Here is a 20372-nt window from a genome sequence, read left to right on the forward strand (position 1 = left end):
CTAAGCAAGAAAATACCCACTTTGTAAAAGTGGTATTTCAAACACACAATATAAATTATCTTTACTAAAAGATGCATTATTATATTCGGAGTACAGGCATACTTAACTCCATCTCTCTATCTTGCCCACCTGGAAAGTTTTATACTTAAAAGATGTAAAAAAAAAACTTCCATTCTATCTTGTGGGACAGATGGCCTTTCAATAGTGAAAAACGAAATGCACTGTATTTCACTATCCGAACATGTCACACACATCAGTAAATGTCCTACCTTTTACATACACTGCACCATGCCCATAGGGGTTCCTTGGGACTAACTTAGGGGTAACTCACATGTAATAAAAGGGAATGTTAGGACCTGGTAAGTGGGTGCACTTGCCAGGTCAACAGGGCAGTAAATACTGCATGCAGACACTGCAGTGGCAGGCCTGAAACCCCATTTGAAAAGCTTGTGTGAGTGGCACAATCACTGCTGCAGGCCCACTAGCTGAATTTGACTTACAGGCCCCGGTCACACACAGTGCACTATACTAGGGACTTAGTAGTAAATCAAATAAGCTTATCATGGAAACACCAGTCTATAAACCCAATTTACAGGGAGAGCATATGCACCTTAGCCCTGATCTGCAGTGTTAAGGTGCCCATGGTCATAAAACCAGCAGTAACAGGTCAAACAGAATACCAAAAAGCAAACCGCCTGGGGATAAACCGACTGAAAAAACCAGGACTAACAAACATTAAGGCTAAATAGTTTTGATTCCACCTCCTCTACCATCCAACACTTTCCTGCCTCTTTAACTTACTCTAATAGGTTGTACATGTTTCTCTTTTCTACTGCTTTGTGTCAAAGCCCGATATAAAATAAGGCCGGGTCCCTAAATCATAAGGGTGGGTGCTGACCGCCTGCAACCACCCTGCAAATCCGCCCAGGCAATATCTAAGCAATGGTCTAGTGTACCACCACTCTGGGGACATTTGAGGCCGGGATGTAGCTAAATATAATTTCAAAATGTTACTCAACATCCTTTTATTTTAAGCATGGTGATCGCAGGCGCTTTAATTTCACTCCTACTTAAGTAGGGATGCATGAAAGAAACAACAAGACCAACAGAGAGGGACTCATTTGATGTAACTCTAATACAAGTCCTCTGTTGTCATTACCTGGACCAAAACCAGCCATTCAGCCCTCACCAGGGACCATCATGGGCCGTGATCATAGGAAGTTCTTGGGGGTGTCTGAATACAGAATATCCTGAGTTCACAAAACATAATTTGCTTTTGGAATTTCTTCTTGGAGTAGAAGCCAGGGAAGTCTATTGTCACCTCTACACAGTGTCTGGAAACCGCGTATTATGGATAGCGGTGCAACATGACTGCTGACTGTTGGTGACTAATTTGTGTTTCCAAAAAAAAGTGTAAGGGTCCAAGGTGTTTATCAGGTACCGACCACCAGAGCTGTCATATATGGTTACTGTCTAATACCTAGGCTATTTAGTTTTGCTTCTACCTTATGCCTCTTATCTCCACCACCAACACTTTTGTCCCCTTATCACTCTTGCTTGCATGTTATTTTCCATCCCTATTATCTGCCTTTTCACAGTTTCCTATATTTTTCTTTCTCTTTAGTTCTCAGTTTTCAACAATCCTCTTTTATGATGATGGTCAAAGTCAGAATATATAAACACAAGTCTCTGCATAAACCCACCTCCAGCAACTACTGGCATGCATTCAGCACCGCCACTTCTGCTGGCTCTTCTCAGACAATGACTGAGGGGTGATGCCCCAAAACTGGTCCCAGGATGCTTGTTTCTGGTCCCGGGAGGGCCTGGCTTTGCAGTTCGGGCTGGACTGTTTCCCATGAGGAACAGGGTCAAAACTGATCTGCAAATGTCTGTGACCAAACTGGGGTGGTGTGGTGAGCAAAAGAACAATTGATTAAACCCAGATTTTTGTCACTGGGGGTGAATGTTTGCATTGTTCAGCATTCCATCCATCATTTATTCCTTTTGCTTTCTTGTCTCTGGGCACACTGAGGAGGCTTGAAAAGGGCATTGCAGGTGCCCTGTGAGAGCTCCCACAGTGTAGCTTGGTGGCACCACTGCTGGCATGAGCGGTGAAGAATTGTAGGACACAAAGCCCTCCTCGATGGGTAGACCTATGGTCAAACCAGATGGGGTGCACTAATGTACCAGCCCTGGATTTCCTCCAGAACAATGATCAACTGGTGAAAATATTGGCAAAGAAGCATCACTTGCCTTTGAGGAAAGTAGTTGTCAGGCACTTGATTGCGAATGGCCATCACTTTTGCCTACTTCCTATTTAAATTTATTTTCTCAGACGGATGAATGAATCATTGGGATTTTTAAGACCAATGTTTTCAATGGTAGAAGGTTAACTTGATTCTGGAAATGGGCCTGTATTGGTGACATGCAGCACATTGCCATACCAAAATAGGAGACCTTTTGCTTCTATAACACCAAGTGAATCATCTCTGGTTGAGGGTGGTGGCCTTCAGTAATAGTTGCTGGTAACACCAAACCAAATGCCTTAATGTTCATAAGCTCCGAAAAAAAGCCCTTAAAGCCAAAATTCAGACATGTGACCTGTAGGCATTCATATGGCACATGGGTCGCTGCACTATCTTTGTGCCTGGGGCCTGCAGCAGTGGACCCCCTTCCCAGCTGCTGCAAAATGTATAGAATAGAGCAAAGACATGCTAGTCCTCAAGCCACCGTAAGAGTGCTAAGTTTTGATGCCGTCCCTCAAAGAAGTGAGCTATAGGAGATCATAAAATAAAACATTGTTGGCTCTCTGAATTTTTACTGTGTCCAGACCTGCAAGAGGTTGCTCTGTCCACAGTTGAGGTGGAACTTGACTTCTTGGGGACCGATAGGACACTGCTACTAAGATTTGTTAACCGGCTGTCATGCTTTTTGAAGGAGAATTGAAAAGCTGTCGATGTCAAGTCAAACATGGCATGGGAGGTGTAAGGAGGATACACTTGCCTTCTAAAAACCATTTCTTCAACCGAAGAGGCGAGAAACGCTTACAGAGCAGCATACTCTGCCTCAAATACCTTTTCGAGTTGTCTGGACCCTCTTTTGACCTTCCCAATCTATCAATATTTGGGAGAAACATGGCTGCATCCTTTAGGATTGGATTCTGGAGTATGGACTAGTTAATATATCTGGTTCTGGTATTGCGTCACGAGTACTGCAGGTGTCCACCCATGCATCACTCCTGTTCTTATGGGTCTTTAGCAGTTACAAAAAAAATGAATTCTTGCCCAGGAGTGCCAATGTCTCACTCTTTCAACCATACTTAGATCTTTTGTAGGAACTGGGGCTTCGAAATGTCACTGACAAACTTACTGCTGGCCCTCCTGAATTGAGCCACGGCAAACATTCCCACAATATGTCACATGCTCCCTATACAGAAACTAATAGAAAACAAGAGCAACCTGATCTATGCCAAGGGCAACTTTTGGTAAATGTGAATTTGTGAAAGAGTATTTGTACAAGGACTAGTTTACGAGCGAATGCACAGTACATAGCAAGGGAATTATTATTCACAGTTCATATCGAATCTCAAATCAACACACCACGGTCCTGGCTTCCATATATGCAAGCATCAGTTCAAATAATGTGATTCATAACTACAAATATTTCTAGAAAAAACATTGATGTTGCTTCGACCTGAGATTGTTTAGTGAGGTCTCTTCGGGACACGGATCTTAATATAGGTGGATTAACTGGGTAGGGAAATTGCCTGGGAACTCACCTTGATTGAAAAATCTTGGTCGCCTGTGAGTAAATGCGCCCATCCGATACAGGCAATTCAATTGTTGGACAGTATTGGCTGATCTCTCCGACTCTGATTTGGTTTAGTGAAGGCTGAGGCAACCGCTGTGGATCCTCGAGCTCTCCATTGAGTGACGCAAAGTCAAGAACTCAAGTCCTCACCAGAATGCATCGGTCAGAACTTTGCCTTTTCCTCTTGACACACAATGTATCTGTTGGCGTGCAGTGGCGGTTACTCCGCTAAGGCGCAGGAGCATTGCTCCACTGCTTTTCAACAGTGTAAAAAAGGAAAAATAAAATAACATGTGATCATTCTACTTGTTCCTTCTGCAGCAGCTTCGCGGGCGGGAATGAGCTGCTCACACGGGAGCTGGGGGTGGGGGGAGTGGTGGGCACACTAAGTGTGCATGAATGTTTGGCTGGCCCTCTCGGCCCAGCCAAACAGTAATACGCACTTTGCATATTCTCCACCCAGACTGCATTACAGCCTGGGTGGAGAACATGCCCTGGCTCCCCCTGCCTGTCTGAGCGCCAAACAGCAGTGCTCAGACCAATCACAATGCTGTATGGCAGCATTGATATTGGCTATGTGGAGCCTGCGTGCTTCCTGCTCCTGCCGGGAGAGATGACGAAGGAGATGCACGGTTAAAGGTAAGTGCATAATTTTTTTTCTCCATTTCCGTTCACCCCCGCCATCCCAATCTGTGCCTTCCGCCAGTGTTGGGGTGTATCTAGGGACATAGTTGGAATTAGTATTTTTGGTTAGCTTTCATGTGAGAGGTACAGCTTTCAGTTTTTATTGGTGCCTCTTTTCAGTGATATTGAACTGTTGGGCACATTTATGGTTCCCATAGGGTTTCCAGAGGGCACTGACCTAGCCCAATGGAGTCCTTTCTGCCCACTACAAGTTATTAAGAAGATTTTAGTGTGTAGTATTTTATTCCCAGTATGGCTAAGTGAGTGAAGTGCTTGCTGCTGACACTTGTGTAACTTTCATGTCTCGAGTTTGAATCTCATCAGGTTTAATTTTTCAATCATGTCCATCTTTCCTTGCTCACAGTACCACTGTAGACCAAGAGTGGTCATATGCAAATCTCTTTTGGCCCTGACTCTACAAGAATAGTCTGTATCGAAGTGGCTAGTCTCCACCCCTGTGTGGGAACACCTTAAATCCTACATGTTTTACCCTTATTGGGTCTCCTCAATGAAGAGAAGCTTGGATCTAGTGGTACAGAGTTATGAGACAGACACCTGCCCACACCCGTACCTCTTATAGGGATTTATTGAGGACTCTGTCTGCACCGCACTAATGAGACCCAACAAAGCGGACACATACTTGATGCCCTGTGTGCCTCAGTTACCTGCATTTACATTGTTTTTGATCCGGTGAGAATATGAGGTTCTGCAATGTATTGTTAGCAAGGCGCATCGCCAATACGATTTAGGGAGTTGAGTTCTACCCGCCTACTTTGCGAGCCTAGTAGGATAATTTTTGTACCACCAGCTTCACATTATTAGTTATTTAAGGGCTACAATTGGTCCCAAATTGCTGGTCTCCACTTCAGAATGGCTGTGACTCGTAATTAAGTGTCATTTCTCTGTTGCTAAAGTTATGAGTGTGGCTTAACCTCCTAACAAAAAATCTTCTGAGACTTAAGTTTTCATTACCGTTGCAATTTATCAGGTCGTGAGTATGAATCCTCAACCGTGTATTGGCAGTGGGCCAAAGGATGGCAATGGGTTAGTCCTAAAGCTCCTAGTTTCTTCATAGGCTCACATGTAATCGAAAAATGGAATCACGTGTGATTACTTCTATATCCGTGAATATAGAACAGTTTTCGAGACACATGGCTCACACATGCATATAGACCGCCTTTCTGGGAAGAAAAACTATGCGGTGTTGCTGCACCTGCAAGCGAGTAGAGTCCTACCCTATAACTCGGCAAGAATTCAGTAAACCACCTGGTTAGGGGTGTAGCACAGAAGGCATTAAGAATTTGTAGGTGTTGGACCCAGAACTTCATTCCGCCCAAGCATGCACAAAGCCAAAACCAAGAGGGAGGAAACTAGCTCTTCACGTCATTCCAGAGTCCACATCCTCGCCCCCCCCCCCCCCCCCCCCCCCCGGACCACACACTGAAAGACCATGGAAACTGACACTGTGCCCGGTTGCGGTTTTAATTTATAATAAGGGCACAGTTGCTGCCATAAAGGTTTACATATGCATATATCCCCTGTAAGTAGTGCTTTGAACATTATGCATTCTGTCCTTACATGCATTCAAAGTTCAGATTTAAAAATATTGGCGCCCACGACCCTCAGTATAACCAGCTCCTGACCATCCTTTGCTGCAGCTGCTCCTACTAAGATGAATGACCTTCCCCTGCAATAAAACGGCACACACTAGCTAATGTCCCACTTGTTTTTGTTGTGTCCTGAAAGAAACATGAATGCTATATTTCGCCACATAGACATTTAAGGAAATCCTCTTTGAGGGACTGCCGAGCAGAGGGCCTCAATCGATCGTAGCAGAAGGAGACAAGATGGATGGTATGAGGGGTTCTTAGAGAAGACCACTGCACTGAAAAGTGCAGGTTTTAGGGCTGCATTTTTAACCTTTTTGCTTTTTCACGTTGGATCAAATGACCTTCAATTTTCTTGAGTGCGCGTTACGGAGGGATCAGGCACCATCACCTGTTGGTATATCATTTGGGTTGGTAAATTAAGGAGCTCTCTTCATTCACATTTGTACAAGATTTTTTTCCTTAAGTTCTTTTAGGAGAGATCATCCATATCCAAGATGTCTGGCGATGCACTCCCAGATGGTTGTTACCCCGATCATTGTACCCCTTTGAAAGTTTGTTTGATATTGGCACTCTGGTGACCCAACAGTGGGCTTCAGGTTCTATTGGGAAAAGGCGTGTTATGCGAATGGTATACTATAACACTAGTGTAGTCAGAGGAGACTTACATTTGTTTTTCTTTGGCAGTGCAATGGAGCTAATAAAGGTGTGGAATAGATGAGGGATTATCTCGCTGTTAACCTAACTTTAGTCTGGTCTTTTAAGTCTTCCCTGTCCCCAACCCCTCCCCTATCATCTCTCTAAATATGATGTTAAATATCTTATTGAAGGGGTCTAATTTGTCTGAAATCCAGGTGGCTTTTTAGGAAGTTTTTCTGTGGTTTCCATATCATACGTGAGAACTGGGACATCCCACAGCGGACCAGCTGTGCAGGAGTCTCCATCATTCCTGGAATGCTCTTTTATAGCATCTGTGTTTGTTCTCTGGGGAAATATTGTGTTTGATGGAAGGTCGTTGTACTCTCACATCCTTATATGGTAAGTATATCATCCTTAGGACCACAATTGAAAAAATAAAGATTCCACATAGATGTATGAGCGCAACAGATTAGTATGTAAGAACTCTTCTTGCAATCATTTTAAACAAACAAGGACCTCCAGAACCCTACAACTTTTATGTTCTAAATCGTAGACCAGACGTGATGTACCAAAAATTGCCTGCAGGATATTTTGAGTTCACGTGTTGTATTCCTGACTAATGCTGCCTGGCGTGACATGACCATGTTGCTTTTTGTCTCCTTAGGTCTCCTTGATCTTCCTGATCAGTGGTCTTGTGATTCTGGGATACTCCTCCTCGATCAGCAAGCAAACTACATACCAGGGCGTGGTGAGGGAGGTCTGCAGTCCGGGTCTTGGGAAGCTGTGTGAAATCTGCTTTTTGTTTAATCTCTTCATGATCTCTGTGGCTTTCCTCAAGGTGGTAGAAGATCAGCTGGACAAATGTAAGTTTGATTTGGTTCTTTCCTGAAATGTTGATGCTTTCTAAACTGCAATCTAATATCCACTGTAGGCGGAGGGAGCACACTGGTGGCACATACGCACAAGTCCTTCCAAGAGTGTCATGGTGTATGTATTTCATTGTAGCGTTACTACTCGCATGCGTAGGTTCCTGTCCAATATTATCTGCCTCTCAAACCAAATGGACAAGTCACTTCTGACGAATGACCGCTACCATGTAACACATGTCAGCAGATGGCTTGCACTGGCTGTGCTTAAGTTTGATGGTGAACAACTATACTTAAGGTTTTTCATCATCCACTGAGAACGTTTTCTGGATATTATCTACCCTGTTGTAGCCAGAAAATTGTTTGTGCAATGGAGGCATGGTGTTTTACCTTTAAGGACATTCACGTGTAACTGGACATTGTCAGCACTGAAAAATTGCCCTTCCTGTGATTATGGCAGTAAAACTGAGACCCATGTACTCTTTTTTTTTTTTGCCCTGCCTATCAAAACCCGAGGAAGTACTGGCTCAAGCTGCTCTGCAATAATATTGGCTTCCGGCAGTGTGAGCATGCGCTCAGAGTACTGAAAACTGATACTGCGGGACCAATTGTATTTGCTGTCTCGCATTTTCTGGCTGCTATGTGGTGCATTCGAAGACTCTTTATTGGCCAAGGTTAAGCCTGGCATGTGTTGCTAATGATCCATTGTGCGCTGTTTTTTTTTTTAATCAAATCAATTTATAATCTGTCGCGTTCCTAAATGTTTTTATCCATTGTTTTAAACTCTATTAGAAACGTGATGATTAATTGCTATGTGTCTGTGAATTTTAAACCTGTGCTTTTATGGTATTTTTTACCGAAATAAAGATTTTATGATAAGTTTGATTTGTTTCTTTCCTGAAATTTTTATACTTTATAAACTGCACTCTAATATCCACTGTAGGCGGAGGGAGCACACTGGTGGCACATACGCACAAGTCCTCCCAAGAGTATCATGGTGTATGTATTTCATTGTAGCATTACTACTCGCATGCGTAGTTTATCTGCCTCTCACCAAATGGACAAGTCACTTCTGACCAATGACAGCTACCATGTAACACATGTCATCAGATTGCTTGCACTGGCTGTGCTAAAGTTTGATGGTGAACAGCTATACTTGAGGTTTTTCATCATGCACCGAGAAAGTGGCTATTGAAATGGATCGCTCTCATCGTGGGATCAAGACCTCCAGGATACATGAGCGAATGTTGCTTTCTACGCTTGACGGTTGTGTTCACTTTGGGAATATTTACCAGATTCCTTATTGATTTCTCCTGGAGCTTCAGAGTTATAGGTTGAAAGTGCAAGTATTGAAATGAACTGTGGAACTCTGTAGGGTATAGGGGTTGGTTACAGGAAGATCTGCCTACTTTAATCTGTTTCTGTCGAATACTCTGGTTGAATTCAAGCCACTTTATTACCTTATGGTTGAATTCAAGCCACTTTTTTACCTTAATTTTGATAGTAATGCACGGCCATACGTATTGTAAAAGGATGTCAAAAGTTACCCCTCATGGAGGATGCTGAATCATGGCCTATGATGTGTAAGATGCCTGTTTCAGTGCTGCTTGCAGCTCTGAAACCAGAATGTCATCCGTAAAGTTTTGCATTTAAGGCAGATATACGAAAGTAGTATCTTTACTTCCTTCGGTCTGCTGTGGTCAGAGAAAGTGTTTGTAGTTTGTCTAAAACCCTCATGTCCACAGTTAACAAATGCCCTGTACCATAAATTGATTTCTCATGGTGTGCTGACCAGGCTTTGAAGGAAAGTTGTTCAATAAAATATCTGACTAAGTTCAGTGGGTCCTTTGTACCATGCTGAATGTTTGCTTAGTTATAATGCTAGGTGTTTCTGAGGGCTTTTTTCATTTTTAATTATGTGGCAACCAACAGACCACAGGAAACAAAAATATAAAGAAATGAAACGGAGAACAGCAATGTTTCTCCCATCCTCAGTTGCCCATTGTCTCCTACTAAAATGGTGTCTATGGGGTGTGGGTTAACCTAATGCACAGGCCAGGAGAGGCCCTCTAGTACTGGAGCTTTTCTTTTCTGAAATGCTAAGGTTTGACCGGTTTCCCTGAGTGCTGGCTGACCCTGGAGGCGCATACTGCAGTCCGCAGCCACCTTACCCCAAAGCGCCACCTTTTATCTGTCCACAGGAACCAACACAGTGGCAAAGACCCCGAAGGTCTATGGGAATGCAGTTACCGCCCACCTCAGTGCCCTTGAGACCCTCCTTGGTGAGTAGCATGCTTTACAAATCCCTGATTGATTTACACTGCTGATTAAGGATACCTTGGCGGCGTGCACTAATGTTTGTCGTTTTCTACATGTGTCGAAATGGCACCTTTCCACAATATTTACCTTTTGAATGCCAATATAGTAAAGGAAACATTCTGTAATGCACACAAGTTTCACATCATTAGATGTCCCACACCTGTACTTTTCAAAAATGTGAAATGTTTATTTGTGTACTGGGGTGTCTGGTGAACTGAGGCGCAAGAATTCCAGACCCCTCTTTGGTGAAAGGTCAATGATCAACAGTATCTAACCTTCTCAATACATGAATACAGTTTTTTAGCTCTCGCCTAGGCAGCGCGCATTCGCTGTCTCTCCGAGAAATCAAGTCCTCTGTTTCAAGGGTGAAACTCCACCTTTTGTAGGGGAATTTCTCCTGCCGCTTGCCATTTGTAAACACTGGTATTGCTTTTCTTAGAGGGCTCATTGGCTGTAGATCCTCTGCGTCACTTCCGTTTATTCTGGAAGCAGCACCACCTAACTACAGTTTCCATCCGCTGTTGTGGTTAATGTGTGTCTGAGGAGAACTTTCTTTTTAAGGCCCCACTTGCATACATAATCAGCACGGAGCTCTTCATGAGCGCCGCGCTGTTAATGGTTTCAATGTTTTCTCCACCCCCTCTCGCTTTTTGCTGTCACTCCCCCCTCCCTATTATTGCTTTCTGTCCGTCGTAGCCAGCAGGCATGAGATGCAAGCTAAGGTCTACAGTACAGTGTGACGTAACATATTTTGTCAGCTGGTAGTGTAATCTCTACATGTAATGGAGAGCGCCCAGGGCTTTACCCATGTCTATAGTTCAGCTCCATGTTTTATCTGCTCGTTTTCATTGGATGGCATCCTGCGCACAGCTTATAAGAGCTATTACCGTATCGGGAGCATTATGCCACTGACCGCTTCTAGCCCCCCAGACTTTGCCTGGCACGTATTATCTGGACACTGCATTGTGCTAAATGGCGAGGCCTTGGTAAACATTGCCATATTCTCCGCAAATTTCCTGGCCTGTCTCTCCCACACGTTCACTTCAAAAACTGCACCACAACTCTATAGCACGTGGACCAAGAAATTCTTACTATGCCAAGATGACTGGGAGGGCTAGGCAGCCTCGTTTTTTTTTTTTGTTTTTTTTTTTTGAGTGGATTTTTTTTCTTAGAATATGCAACGCCCTACACGACCCCCTAACCCACCGAAATGGAAACCGGCTGCTATTCTTAAAAACATGGGCACCGCCAGCTCCCTCTCTGGTTGCCATGGTCACCTAACGCAAGATTTAAATTTTTGCTCTGTTTACGAAAATCCTACAGTTGATTACAGAGTAGGGATAAAAAGTTTATTTGATTGTTTAAAACACCGCACCGCCCTGTCAGCAGCAAGTTATTACACAGCCAGCGACTCTCCGTAACTAAGTGCAAATTAACATGAGTCTAGGACGGATCTCCCCTGGCACACTTTAAATCTATGACTGGAGCAGGGGACGTGCATTAATTATTGAAGGCTGTGAGAGGGGCTTGCAAAGCAAGTGGCTTCTAGTATAGCTACTCTGGGATTTATTAGACACTTCACTTAAAAAAAGGAAAGGGCCTTTTGTCACTGGTTCTGTATGGCTGCAAAGCAAGGCATGATAGGGAGGGGGGGAGCAGGCCACAAACCAAGATTGTGTGTAAAAGGCTTCTTTATTGAAACCGGTGCACATAACCTGATAATTCTTCGGCACATGCCTTACAAAACTAAGCCTCACTAATCAAACCACATACCTGACCCCTGACCCACCCCTAACATTTTCTTGAACCCGCCCCCACCCATACATTACAACATTAAAAATAATACAAAGCAATGCATCAAAGTACAACCCCATAAATTCAACACATCCGTTAAACAACCTCACCTGCCTTCCACTTTACAACTGTCAATCACCCAACATGTGTAACCAAACTAAATATTAACCTGCCTACCCTTTCCCTGCTGATAACCCAACGTCAACCATGACCAAAAAACCTCTGCCAACCCTGGAAAACTTCCAATAACCACCAAACCGTACCTGTTCCAAGTGACAATACATAGCCAAAACCCCTGCTCACCTGTCCCACCAAAATCCACCTAAAATTCTGGAAAAAGGAAAAACCAAGACCCACTTACTAAGAAAAAGGGGAGGGAGGGAGGGAGGGCAAAAACTATCTATGTCAAAGCTCCCAGCCGCCAGGTCGCCAAACCCAAAATGGTGGCTGGGAGCAGGAGCCCAAAGAATTTATGGTTGGGCTGCAATTGGGCTATAAATAAAGAGCCCAAAACGGCTGGCCTGAAGCCCGCCCCTCCCAAACCGCCAGGGCGGGGGGGGGGGGGCGCCTCCCTGCGGTCGGCTACCCCACCAAGCCCCCCTTCTGCGGAGTTCGGTTTAGCAGTTATGCTAGATTGTTTATAAATTTCCAACAACCCAAACCGATTATCAGTACTTTAAAAGGAAATATAGAAGTGCAGGTAATCATTATGTAGAGTGCAGTGCCTCTTTGCTCCCCAGAAGTGCCGATACTCTCCCGGTAAATTTATTGCAGGAGTGCTTAGAAGTGCAGGTGCTCCGCCATTCAAATGAAAGGAGTGTGGGTACTCTGTGTCACGTTGTCTCGCCTGACCTTTGAGACAGGACAGGCGAGCAGGAAAAGGGAAAAGGAAGTGAGGCAACAGGAAGCAGTATTAGTCTGTGAGGCAGTCTGAGGCTGTCAGGCAATAAAGCAAGACGTAAAATAGAGCCTCTGCCTCGGTGTGTTTATTTTCTAAAAGGGTGATCTTGACAATGGCGACGAGGGTGGGATGTCTTTAACACCCACCAACCTTAACACCACCCAGCCGAACAGAGCGGCCGACCACCGAGCCCAGCAGCCTGCTTGCCGGTAGCGCGAAGAGCGCGAAAATTCGAATCGACGCCGGCGCTGCCAACATCGATACAACGCCAGAGGCGCAGATCTACATATCCGCCGAGTGGCCCAAGCAATTCCTGCCTGCTGAAGCGTGAGCCGACTATCACCAACGAAGGAAGGCGCATATGCCAGAGCGCTACCCCACGTGGTCCCGACTCGAGCACAAACCCGACTATACTAACCTGAGGATCCTGACGCGAGGAAGAAGCTGCCTGCATCCGCAGTAGAAAACGGAAGGTGAGTCCCACCCAGCAGCTCCCAGCGACGCCGAACCTGAAGGAAGGCAAGGCTCTCAGCAAGATCCTCGGCACAAGTAAGACGCGAGAAGTCCCGCGCGGCGGCCATTTTGAGGTCAGGCGCCGGCGCCTTACACGGCACACGTTTAAATAATGGCGGCCATCTTGAGGTCAGGCGCCATACACTAAGAACTACATATCCTAGTCAGAAAAGAGCGCGAAGACCTAAATACACACAAACGAAGGCCTGGATGTTCTCGAAGCCTACAGTTAACGTACAACACGTGCAAATTACAATACAAAGTGCACACAGCGTCACAGAAGACCAACACGTGCAATTTACGATACAAAGTGCACACAGAGCCACAGAAGACCCTGGAAATTCTCTAAAGGGACTGCAAGCACTGCACATCCAGGCAAGCTCACTCATTCCTCCGAGGGGACAGTACAGATGTCCGACATACCTCCTGATAGCTCATCCAGTAGCACGAGCCCAACGCAAGCAGCCACAGCGGCTCCACAACCAAACCCAGGAGGTTCGTCCACTCCGTCCACTCCGAGCGACGCACCAACCATGGCCAACAACCCCATCGGAGCGTCCTTCATGCGCCAACCGCTGCCCCTACCTCTAACACCAGGCAACAGCATGGGCCCCACGTGGAAACGGTGGAGTGAAGACTTCGAGGACTACATGATAGGGTCCCGAGTGGAAGACTCAAAACAAAAAATAGTGGCCCTAAGAAACCTCATTGGTCCAGACATTGCACAGATCAAAGAATTACCAAATATTGCGACCGCCACCTATGATGACGTAAAACTTGCTCTTGACAGACGATTCCTTCACAAACGCAATGTGGACTATGAACGACACACCTTTCATCTAGCCACGCAAGACAAAGACGAATGCATGAGTGATTTCATCATGCGCATCAGGAGGTTAGCCCAATATTGCGACTTCGACAACTTCAAAACTGAAGATGCCCTGAGACTCCGCATCATCAGTGGATGCCATTCCGAAACCCTCCGTCGACGACTGCTCAAGAAACCGCATTCGCTGGAGGAAATTGAGGAGCTGACCCGGATAAACGATCAGGCAGAAGACTATGCCAAGCGAATGGGCACGCATAAATCCGACCACAAAGACCACCACGCACTACGCGTTCAGTCACACAGAACATCCAAACCATCCAGACCGACATCGAGCTCCCACAAATCTCATCCTTCCCGAAAGGTACCATCCAAAGGAAGCTCGCGTCACTCTACATCTGCCAAGTCCGCGCCCACCTGCTACCGATGTGGTCAGGACTACCCACACTCAGGACAGTGCCCAGCAATTGGCCAGCGGTGTCATCGCTGCGGGCGAGACAATCATTTCGAAGTGGCGTGCCAAGCCAAGCGGTCACCCCACACATCGACCAGACGACGTGATGTAATTTAATGACGCTCCTGAGTCCAGGAAAAATTTCGCCGGATGGTCGCCTATGAGGATGTCCAGTTTCGGGTATCGCTTTAGATGGTCCAGGTCAGATACCATGCAAATGTATTCATCGCTATCTTGAGATGTCGGGGTGCGCGATGAGGAAGACTCGCTGGATGTGTCTCTGCGTGATCGATAGGAGTCGGATGCGTGGTGCCTGTGAACATTTCCATAAAGTCCGCCTGTGTGTTGACATGCGCGCACCCAACACCGCCATCGAGCGGGAGCGTCATCCTGGGCCACACATCAGTGATATGATTACGAAGCTAAATGGCGCCACTGTCTTCTCAAAACTTGACCTTAACAAAGGCTACCACCAACTGGAGCTCCATGAAAAATCAAGATACATCACCACGTTCACTACGCACCAAGGCCTGTTCCGATACAAACGGCTGAACTTCGGCATCTCTTCGGCTGCCGAGATCTTCCAAGAAGCCATCAGACGAGTCATTCAAGGCATCCCCAATGCTTTTAATTACAGTGATGACCTACTGGTATTCGGAAAAGACCAAACCGAACATGACACGGCGCTGGACAGAGTCTGCCACGCCCTGCTGACCGCGAACCTGACTCAACGCCAGCAAATGTGAATTTCACAGAGACACCCTGAAATTTTACGGACATATCTTCTCCAAGGAGGGGATGCGACCCGATCCAGAGAAGGTAGTAGCACTTGCAGACACCCCGAAACCTCGAGACGTAAGTGACCTTCGCTCCTTCTTAGGCATGGCGAGCTACTGTGCGCGATATATTCGCGACTACGCCACGATCAGCTACCCCCTACGTGAACTTACTCGCCAGGGCCAACCCTTCGACTGGACCGACCCGTGCCAACTAGCCTTCACCACCATCAAGCAAGCTGTGGGGTCCGCCACGAACCTGGCATACTTTGACACCAAAAAAAAGACAGAGATCACAGTCGATGCCAGCCCAGTGGGCCTGGGCGCCATCTTAGCCCAATACCGGGATGATTCAGACCAACGCCACATCATCGCGTATGCAAGCCGCAGCCTCACGGACACTGAAAAAGCCTACTCTCAACCGGAGAAAAAAAGCCTCGCTGTAGTGTGGGCCTGTGAACATTTCCACTTGTTCGTGTACGGCAAGCACTTCACAATCATCACGGACCACCAAGCCCTCATCACCATCTTCGGTAACCCCAACGCCAAGATGCCACCACGCATCGAACGGTGGGGCCTACGCTTGCAAGACTACATTTTCACGATCATACACAAGCCTGGAAAAGCTGAAAACCCGGCTGATTTCATGTCACGCCACCCCATGGCTGGAGCCCGGAACGCCCTGTCTGTAGCTGATGAATACCTCCATTTTGTCATTGACGCGGCCTGTCCACCCACAGTCCCCATCGCCGCAATTCAAGAAGCATCCATGACTGACCCGCTCATCCAAGCCGTCATGGCTCGCATCCGCACGAACTCCTGGAGGGATGTGAAACACTCGCCACAAGACTCCGACCCCATGCGGCAGGATTTGGCCGCATTCCAACGAGTGCGTGAAGAACTTTCCATCAGTGACAACGGCCTTCTTTTGCGGGGGGGAAGGATTGTGATTCCACTCAACTTGCGTCAAGGGGTCGTCAATCTGGCACATGAGGGACACCGAGGCATCAACGCGACCAAGAAAGCCTTAAGAGAACGCGTGTGGTTCCCCACACTTGACCGCATGGTAGAAACAACCCTGAAAGACTGTGACTTGCCAGGTGGTCAGTCGGGAAGAACCCCCAGCACCACTACAAATGTCAGACCTCCCGGAAGGGGTATGGCAGCAAGTAGCAGTTGACTTTTTCGGACCACTGCAATCAGGACAATACATCATTGTCATCATGGATGAATACTCCCGATTCCCCTTTGCACAGCTAATACCATCAACTCGAGCAACGACAGTAATCCCAGTGCTGGATGAAACCTTTGCTGCATGGGGCATTCCACTCCGAGTAAAAACAGACAACGGACCACCTTTTAATGGACATGAGAGTGCAAACTTTGCAACACATCTTAATTTCAAACACAAGAAAATCACCCCACTGTGGCCACAAGCCAATGGCATGGTGGAGCGATTCATGGGGACGCTCAAAAGGGCGATTCAACAGACTGAACTAACCCACCGAGATGTCCAACAGACACTAAATGAAGTGCTACGAGCATATCGGAATACTCCACACAGCACCACCAACCAATGCCCAGCTACCGTGATGCTAGGCAGGACACCTCGGACTCGACTTCCCATGGCAGATCCCGCGCCCCAACAGCGGCCTGTCACCGTCGACCACAACACGCTAGTCGAGATAGATCACAGGAACAAACACCGAATGAAGACCTACGCTGACCAACGAAGACATGCCAAGGACACTAACATCCAAGAAAGAGACTGGGTGATTGTCCGGAGTGATCGGCGCGCCAAGGCAGACAGCCGGTACCTCGACATCCCCTTCCAAGTCATCAAAAAGAAAGGGACCATGATTACAGACAAATCAGACCACAAACAGATAACGAGAAACATCTCGCACTTCAAGAAATGTGACCAGAATTCCCGACGAGGGACCTCGTCGAGCCAAACCTCAAGTGAGTCTCACAACCAGTGACAGCAGCGACCAAAGTCTCCACAGCCCGGCCAGGACCATGGAAGTCACAAGACGTCAGAGTTCACCGCCGAAGCAAGAGAGACGCCCCCAGCGTCTCATCAGGAAACCTCGACGATTAGTAGAGGAGATGTAGCAGAAGCAAGACTTTGTGAAACGGGGGAGATGTCACGTCGTCTCGCCTGACCTTTGAGACAGGACAGGCGAGCGGGAAAAGGAAGTGAGGCAACAGGAAGCAGTATTAGTCTGTGAGGCAGTCTGAGGCTGTCAGGCAATAAAGCAAGACGTAAAATAGAGCCTCTGCCTCGGTGTGTTTATTTTCTAAAAGGGTGATCTTGACACTCTGTACCGGACATCACCTGCCCATTTAAAGATCTGCCGGTTATAATCTGCATGCGTTGTGGCATCTCGTCGGATAATCAGTCTTGATTCGACTGCCAAGCATAACCTTTAGTGAGAACCTGTGCAATTCACCAAGACTTCAACTGTATTTTTTTTAAATGATAAATGCCCTTCATGTTCTTCACCTTTTCAAAATATTTCAAATTGGTTGGTTGTGGCTGAATAGAACTATTACAGTGCTTATCAAATCAAAAATACTTTATTTCCAATAAATTTCCTAAGTAGTATTGCACATTACCCAGTTCATAAGTAAACTATACAGTGCTTCTCCAGAAGGCTAGCCAAGGCCCTGCTCAGTAGCCACTGTCATGTTCCATTCTATCTCATAAGATTGGCTTCAGGGCTGGACACAGAACCAAAACCGGCCCTGGCAAAGTGCTTGGCCAGCCCCCAGGGGGGGGTTGGGGGTGCGACCGAGCTCTTTGCCAGTGCCGGTTTTTGGCCGATTTTGTTACACGGCCGGTTTTGCAGCTTTGCTGCAAAAATGGCCGTGTAACAAAAATGGCCCCCAGGGGCCCAAAACAGGCCCCCACCCTTGAACCCCATTGGGGGATTGCCCGGTGCCCGCAACAGCCAGTCCGGCCCTGATTGGCTTGGTTTCCAAGACATGCCAAAATATATTTCCAAAGCAAGAGTTAAAGATGGCGGGTGCACTCCTTTCCTTAATTAATAATGAAAATTTGCTTAGACTGTGAAATGAATGCATGCAAATACAGCGCTGTGTTTCGTCCCTCCACAGCTTGTCCATGACACTTCCAAAAGGTAAAACGCTTGCGCACTTTGCTGCTGCACTGCGAAAATGAGGGCACATTTTCCTCTTGAAGTAGAACATATTTTTCAAAGTACGCCACATTAATCCATTTTATACCAAACAATGTTCAAATCTCGAGTAATCCATATGTTCAAGGTTTGTAAAATCACTCCGGAGACAGACAAGTTGAGCCAGACATCTTTATTCCGCATTTTCAAATGCCTTGTGCTGCCAATCCAGGCTTTTTACACACACGTGCTGTCAACCATCCCTCGAGCAACCATCCCTCGAGCTGATAAGTTAAAAAAAACCAATGCATTTCGAATTTTAATAATTCTTCATCAGGGGTAGCTGTAACAAATCAGAAAGAACTCCATAAACACCAATTCGATAATCAGTAATTCATCAATAAGAGCACTCGTTGTCTGCAAGATATAATATCGGCACTGCATTCTGCCCAAGTTTTACCTGTGACAACCCCTGATTAACACCACCCGTGAAAATACATGACAAATCAAAAATAGAATAAACCAAACACTACAGACCCTTCTCCTTACATCCACAGAAAAGAAACTGTGTTCATTTACCTCGTGAAACATGACCGGCATAATTAACAAGTTTGTGCTTTCCTTCGTTAAAATATATTTCAAGCCATTGATTCTACTCGCATGTTTCATTTGGGGGGAAATTAGGTATGGTTGTAGGGTGCCAGCTTTTGTAACCTGCGATTCAGGAACTTGCTTCAGTTTATACCCTGTAGGTCACAGGTTCGAATCCCAGCAAAACTAACTCCTCCTGCCGGCTTTCAGGGGCAAATAGGTGAATTGTGAGCAATAATTGTATTGTATTGGAGGTTTTGTAGAGCGCTCAATTACTCAGGAGTATCCTGGCGCGTAAAGATGCAGAGGAGACTGAAAATTCAAAAGCAATTAAGATGGTAGTTGAAACAGATGAGTTTTAAGTGCTTTCTTGAAAAGGGTAAAATCCTGAATAGAGCGAAGTGCTGGCGGCAGAGTGTTCCAAGCCACCGCCGCCATCACTGTAATGGACTGACCACCAAGACGAGAGCGGTTAAAGCGAGGAACCGCCAGCAGATGTTGAGAGGTGGAACGTAAAAGGCGGCCGGGCAGATACCACGCAAAGCGCGACCTCAGGTATGCAGGTCCTAAATCATGGATGGCTCTGTGCGCAAGGGTGAGCGATTTAAACACAACCCTTTGTTTGACAGGGAGCCAGTGTAGACTACGCAAATGCACATGAACACTAGTCTGCCTAGACAGACCCCCCAGGATATAGCGGCATGGATTAGCAAATTTAGCGGCACAAAAATGGAAATTTAGCGGCACAAATATGGAAATTTTGCGGCAATTTTGCGGCATTTTGTGGCCATTTTTCCTACAATAAACACAGATATCTTAGTTTTTTTAGTTATTTAACATGAAGCTATGTATATTTGGTTTCTTTACAATGTAGACACTTTGGGACAGATGTACAAGCCCCTTGCGCTGCTTTTATGCCGCCGTTGCGTCACTTTTGTGACGCGGCGGCGCAAAAGATGCACCATGGTGCGGGGTATTTACTATGTGACGCATCTCCCAGATGTGTCACGTTGCAAAGCTCTGCGCCAGAACAGGCGTACCATTGCAGGTCAGTTTGTGTCTTGCAATAGCCTTAGAGCTTGGTGCCACTGTACCTGCTGCACTAATGATGGCTATACCTATCGCCCCTTTTATTAGTAAGCACGTTAAATAGTACAGTGTATTTTGAACACGACCTGATATCCCACCGGATGCCCGTTCGACAGACCTAACCACTAGAGAAAGAGCAGTCAAAACCGCCAAGTGGTCAAACAGTAGCGAACTGCATGTTGGTACTTGTAGTTTCATTGCAAAATGTCAGCCTGCAAATCGTCTCCGATTTAAAAGCGGGGACTGGTTGAAGTTGACTCCCATGACATGGGGCCACTTGACGCCCGTGTTAAATTTCTCGCCTCTAGGATTTTTCCCATGGCTCACTCCCAGGGGGAAATGGTCTGCAATAGGTGAGCTCAA

General features: G+C 46.3%; 1 protein-coding gene across 2 annotated transcripts in view; it reads left to right on the top strand.

Annotated features, from left to right (window-relative positions):
- SLC38A8 (solute carrier family 38 member 8) overlaps positions 1-20372 on the top strand; it is a 332753-nt gene that overhangs the window by 137343 nt on the left and 175038 nt on the right. For both annotated transcript variants that reach the window (XM_086949847.1, XM_086949848.1), the window contains one exon: positions 7405-7603. In XM_086949847.1, coding sequence (XP_086805973.1) covers positions 7405-7603 — 199 coding nt within the window. The remainder of the gene's footprint in view (positions 1-7404; positions 7604-20372) is intronic.

Source organism: Lissotriton vulgaris, unplaced genomic scaffold (genome assembly GCF_964263255.1).
Source record: "Lissotriton vulgaris unplaced genomic scaffold, aLisVul1.2 SCAFFOLD_912, whole genome shotgun sequence".
NCBI classification, from domain to species: Eukaryota; Metazoa; Chordata; class Amphibia; order Caudata; family Salamandridae; genus Lissotriton; species Lissotriton vulgaris.